This window comes from Passer montanus, unplaced genomic scaffold, assembly GCF_014805655.1.
Source record: "Passer montanus isolate IOZ18808 unplaced genomic scaffold, ASM1480565v1 scaffold592, whole genome shotgun sequence".
Taxonomy (NCBI): Eukaryota; Metazoa; Chordata; class Aves; order Passeriformes; family Passeridae; genus Passer; species Passer montanus.
In genome coordinates, this window is record NW_024370949.1 from 9,508 (window position 1) to 15,538 (window position 6,031).

The 6,031-nt window shown below is 55.2% G+C and overlaps 1 protein-coding gene across 1 annotated transcript in view; it reads left to right on the forward strand.

Annotated features, from left to right (window-relative positions):
* The window catches only part of LOC120510637 (valine--tRNA ligase-like), a 17,124-nt gene that overhangs the window by 7,437 nt on the left and 3,656 nt on the right, over positions 1 to 6,031 (forward strand). The window contains exons 9-14 of the mRNA XM_039726636.1: positions 291 to 300; positions 431 to 563; positions 1,107 to 1,177; positions 1,773 to 1,898; positions 4,118 to 4,267; positions 5,109 to 5,187. Of these exons, the coding sequence (XP_039582570.1) occupies positions 291 to 300; positions 431 to 563; positions 1,107 to 1,177; positions 1,773 to 1,898; positions 4,118 to 4,267; positions 5,109 to 5,187 (569 nt within the window). The remainder of the gene's footprint in view (positions 1 to 290; positions 301 to 430; positions 564 to 1,106; positions 1,178 to 1,772; positions 1,899 to 4,117; positions 4,268 to 5,108; positions 5,188 to 6,031) is intronic.

Here is a 6,031-nt window from a genome sequence, read left to right on the forward strand (position 1 = left end):
GCTCTGGGGGTCATTGGGGGTCATTGGGGGGCTCTGGGGGTCATTGGGGGGCTCTGGGGGTCCTGGGGGGGTCCTGGGGGGTCCTGGAGGACGAGGAAGGGCAGCTCTGGGTGATTTGGGGAGGGGTTTGGGGGTGATTCCTGGGATTTTTGCTGGTTTTAGGAGGAAGATGAGGATGAGGAAGGGCAGCTGTGGGTCAGGAGGGTTTTTGGGGTGAATTTTCAGGATTTTTGGTGTTTTCAGGAGGAAGATGAGGAAGATGAGGATGAGGAAGGGCAGCTGTGGGTCAGCGGGCTCTGGGTGATTTTTGGGGTGAATTTTGCTGTTTTTAGGACGAGGATGAAGATGAGGATGATGAGGATGAGGAAGGGCAGCTGTGAGTCAGGAGGGTTTTTGGGGTGATTTTTGGGTTGATTTTCGCTGTTTTCAGGATGAAGATGAGGAGGATGAGGATGAGGATGAGGAAGGGCAGCTGTGGGTCAGCGGGCGCTCCCCGGACGAGGCTCGGGCCAAAGCGGCCGCGGCGCTCGGGGTCAGCCCCGACCTGGTCAGGCTGAGGCAAGGTGGGACTGGGATTGAACTGGGATGAACTGGGAGGGACTGGGAATGGGGACTGGGGGGACTGGGAACACTGGGATTGAACTGGGATGAACTGGGAGGGACTGGGAATGGGGACTGGGGGGACTGGGAACACTGGGATTGAACTGGGATGAACTGGGAGGGACTGGGAATGGGGACTGGGGGGACTGGGAACACTGGGATTGAACTGGGATGAACTGGGAGGGACTGGGAATGGGGACTGGGGGGACTGGGAACACTGGGATTGAACTGGGATGAACTGGGAGGGACTGGGATGGACTGGGGGGGACTGGGAGGGAGCCTGGTGGTCACTGTGATCACTGCGGTCACCCCTGTGGTCACTTTGGACACTGTGGTCATCGTGGTCACTCCTGGTTCTTGGTGGTCACTCTGGTGGTCACTCTGGTCACTCTGGTCACTCTGGTCACTGTGGTCACTGTGATGGTCACTGTGGTCACTGTGGTCACTCCTGTGGTCACTGTGGTCACTGTGGTCACTGTGGTCACTCTGGTCACTCTGTCCTGCAGACGAGGACGTGCTGGACACTTGGTTCTCCTCCGGCCTCTTCCCCTTCTCCGTCTTCGGCTGGCCCGAGCCGGTCAGGCTGGGGGGTCTGGGGGGGTCTGGGGGTCCCAGGGGGGTTTTGANNNNTCCTGGGGGGGTTTTGGGGGTCCCAGTCTCATTTTGGGGTCCCTGGGGGGTTCCTGGGGAGGTTTTGGGGGTCTCTGAGGGGGGTTTTGGGGGTCCCCCTCTCACTTTGGGGTCCCTGGGGTGGTTTTTGGGGGTCTCTGAAAGGGTTTTGGGGGTCCGAGGGGTCCCTGGGGTGGTTTTTGGGGTCCTTGGGGGGGTTTGGGGGGTCCCAGTCTCATTTTTTGGATCCCTGGGGCTGTTTTGGGGGTTTCTGGGGGTCCCTGGGGGTTTTTTTGGGGTCCCAGTCTCATTTTTGGGGTCCCTGGGGTTTTTTTTGGGGTCCCAGTCTCATTTTTGGGGTCCCTGGGGCGGTTTTTGGGAGTCCCTGGGGTATTTGTGGGGGTCCCGTTCTCATTTTTGGGGGTCTCAGTCTCACTTTAGGGTCCCTGGGGGTTTCTGGGGGTCCCTGGGGTGGGTTTGGGGGTCCCTGGGGGGTTCCCGGGGGTCCCTGGGATGGTTTTTGGGGGTCCCCCGCTCATTTTTGGGGCCCCGTGCCCCCCCAGACCCCCGACCTGGAGCGATTCTACCCCGGCTCGCTGCTGGAGACCGGCCACGACATCCTGTTCTTCTGGGTGGCCAGGATGGTCATGCTGGGGCTGGCCCTCACGGGGAAGCTGCCTTTCCGGGAGGTGAGACCCAAAATAGCCCAAATTCACCCCAAAAATCAGCCCCAAAAAAACACCGGAACAAAATAACCCAAAACATCCCAAAATAACCCAAAATAATCCCAAAAATAACTCCAGGGGTCATGCTGGGGCTGGCCCTCACTGGGAAACTGCCCTTCAGGGAGGTGAGACCCAAAATAGCCCAAATTCACCCCAAAAATCAGCCAAAAAAAATCCCCCCAAAAACCGGAACAAAATAACCCAAAATATCCCAAAATAACCCCAAAATAACCCAAAATAATGGCAAAAATAACCCCCGGGGTCATGCTGGGGCTGGCCCTCACGGGGAAGCTGCCCTTCAGGGAGGTGAGACCCAAAATAGCCCAAATTCACCCCAAAAATCAGCCAAAAAAAATCCCCAAAAAAACCGGAACAAAATAACCCAAAATAACCCAAAATATCCCAAAATAACAGAAAAAAATATCCCAAAAATAACTCCAGGGGTCATGCTGGGGCTGGCCCTCACGGGGAAACTGCCTTTTCGGGAGGTGAGACCCAAAATAGCCCAAATTCACCCCAAAAATCAGCCCCAAAAAAAACCGGAACAAAATAACCCAAAACATCCCAAAAAAACCCAAAATAACCCCAAAATGCCCCCCAAAGCCTCCAAAACTGCCCAGGTCTCCCCTGGGACTCCTCCAGGTGTGTCCCAGGTGTGTCCCAGGTGTTTCAGGTGTGTGCCAGGTGTCCCAGGTGTGTCTGCATCCCCTCAGGTGTGTCTCAGGTGTCTCAGGTGTGTCTCACCTGTCTCACCTGTCTCACCTGTCCCTTTACCTGCCCAGGTGTACCTGCACGCCATCGTGCGTGTCCCATCCCCACACGTCTCAGGCTCCCCCCAGGTGTGTCCCCAGGTGTTTCAGGTGTGTCTCAGGTGTGTTCCAGGTATGTCACATGTCCCTTTACCTGCCCAGGTGTACCTGCACGCCATCGTGCGTGTCCCATCCCCACACGTCTCAGGCTCCCCCCAGGTGTGTCCCCAGGTGTTTCAGGTGTGTCTCAGGTGTGTTCCAGGTATGTCACATGTCCCTTTACCTGCCCAGGTGTACCTGCACGCCATCGTGCGTGTCCCATCCCCACACGTCTCAGGCTCCCCCCAGGTGTGTCCCCAGGTGTTTCAGGTGTGTCTCAGGTGTGTTCCAGGTATGTCACATGTCCCTTTACCTGCCCAGGTGTACCTGCACGCCATCGTGCGTGTCCCATCCCCACACGTCTCAGGCTCCCCCCAGGTGTGTCCCCAGGTGTTTCAGGTGTGTCTCAGGTGTGTTCCAGGTATGTCACATGTCCCTTTACCTGCCCAGGTGTACCTGCACGCCATCGTGCGTGTCCCATCCCCACACGTCTCAGGCTCCCCCCAGGTGTGTCCCCAGGTGTTTCAGGTGTGTCTCAGGTGTGTTCCAGGTATGTCACATGTCCCTTTACCTGCCCAGGTGTACCTGCACGCCATCGTGCGTGTCCCATCCCCACACGTCTCAGGCTCCCCCCAGGTGTGTCCCCAGGTGTTTCAGGTGTGTCTCAGGTGTGTTCCAGGTATGTCACATGTCCCTTTACCTGCCCAGGTGTACCTGCACGCCATCGTGCGTGTCCCATCCCCACACGTCTCAGGCTCCCCCCAGGTGTGTCCCCAGGTGTTTCAGGTGTGTCTCAGGTGTGTTCCAGGTATGTCACATGTCCCTTTACCTGCCCAGGTGTACCTGCACGCCATCGTGCGTGTCCCATGTCATGCTGGGGCTGGCCCTCACGGGGAAGCTGCCTTTCCGGGAGGTGAGACCCAAAATAGCCCAAATTCACCCCAAAAATCAGCCAAAAAAAACCGGAACAAAATAACCCAAAACATCCCCAAAAAAACCCAAAATAACCCCAAAATTCCCCCCAAAGCCTCCAAAACTGCCCAGGTCTCCCCTGGGACTCCTCCAGGTGTGTCCCAGGTGTGTCCCAGGTGTTTCAGGTGTGTGCCAGGTGTCCCAGGTGTGTCTGCATCCCCTCAGGTGTGTCTCAGGTGTCTCAGGTGTGTCTCACCTGTCTCACCTGTCTCACCTGTCCCTTTACCTGCCCAGGTGTACCTGCACGCCATCGTGCGTGTCCCATCCCCACACGTCTCAGGCTCCCCCCAGGTGTGTCCCCAGGTGTTTCAGGTGTGTCTCAGGTGTGTTCCAGGTATGTCACATGTCCCTTTACCTGCCCAGGTGTACCTGCACGCCATCGTGCGCGACGCCCACGGGCGCAAGATGAGCAAATCCCTGGGGAACGTCATCGACCCCCTGGACGTCATCACCGGGGTCACGCTGCAGGTGGGGCCCAAAAACCCCAAAAACACCCCAATATCCCAAAAATGTCCCAAAAGCACCCCCAAAACACCCCAAAATCCACCCAAAAACACCCCCAAAACACCCCAAATACCCCCAAAACACGAGAATCCCACCCAAAACCACCCAAAACACCCCAAAATACCCCAGAATCCACCCAAAACACCAGAATCCCACCCAAAAACACCCAAAACAACCCCAAAATACCCCAAAACCCCAAAAATCCGCCCAAAACCCCACAAAAACCACCCAAAACCACCCCCAAAATAGCCCAAAATAGCCCCAAACCACCAATTCCCACCCAAAACCCTGAAATCCCCCAAATCCCACCCAAAAATCCCCCAAAAACACCAATTCCCACCTAAAAGACCCCAAAACCCCCAAATCCCACCCAAGATACCCCAAAACCACCAATTCCCACCCAAAACCCTGAAATCCCCCAAATCCCACCCAAAAATCCCCCAAAAACACCAATTCCCACCTAAAAGACCCCAAAACCCCCAAATCCCACCCAAGATACCCCAAAACCACCAGTTCCCACCCAAAAATACCCCAAAATACTCCCAAACCACCCCAAAATGCCCCAAAATCACCAATTCCCACCCAAAACCCCAATATCCCCCAAATCCCACCCAAAAATACCCCAAAATGCCCCCAAAACACCAATTCCCACCCAAAAATCCTCCCCAAAACCCCAAAATCCTCTGGGGGGGTCCAGGAGAAATTGGGGTGGATTTTGGGGTGTTCTGGGGCTGTTTTGGGGGTCCTGGGGGGATTCTGGGGTTTTTTGGGGGTCCTGGGGCTGTTTTGGGGGTCCCAGGGGGATTCTGGGGTGTTTTTTGGGGGGTCTTGATCCCCTGGTGCCCCCCAGAAACGCGACTTCCCCGAGGGGATCCCCGAGTGCGGGACGGACGCGCTGCGCTTCGCGCTCTGCGCCTACACGGCCCAGGGTACCCAGAACACCCCAAAACACCCCAAAATACCCCAAAATACCCTGAAAATACCCCAAAACACCCCAAAATAACCCAAAATACCCTAAAAATACCCCAAAAGAAACCAAAACCACCCCAAAATACCCCAAAATAACCCAAAGTACCCTAAAAATACCCCAAAATACCCCAAAATCCCCCAAAATATCCCAAAAACACAACAAAAACACCCCAAATTCCCTAAAAATACCCCAAAACCACCCTGAAAATACCCTGAAACACCCTAAAAACACCCTGAAACTCCTCAAAAACATCTGAAACGCCCTAAAATACCCCAAAACACCCCAAATACCCCAAAATAACCCAAAACACCCCAAAATACCCTAAAAAGACCCTGAAACACCCCAAAAACACCCTGAAAACACCTAAAACACCCCCAAAACACCCCAAAACTGCCCAAAACACCCCTGAAACACCCTGAAATACCCCAAAACCACAACAAAATACCCCAAAAATACCCCAAAAACACCCCAAAACCACCCTAAATACCCTAAAATAACCAAAACCACCCCAAAACTGCCCCAAATCTGACTCCAAACCACCCCAAAACTGCCCCAGACTCCCAAAACCACCCCAGATCACCCTAAACCCACCCCAAAACCACCCCAAACCTGCCCCAAACCACCCCAAAACTGCCCCAAACCCCCCTAAAACCACCTCAAAACACCTCAAAACTGCCACAAAATCACCCCAAACTGTCCCAAAATTGCCCCCAACTGTCCCCAAAGTGTCCCTAAACCCCCTAAACCACCCCAAAACTGCCCCCACCCCCCCCAAAACCACCCCCAACCACCCCAAAACTACC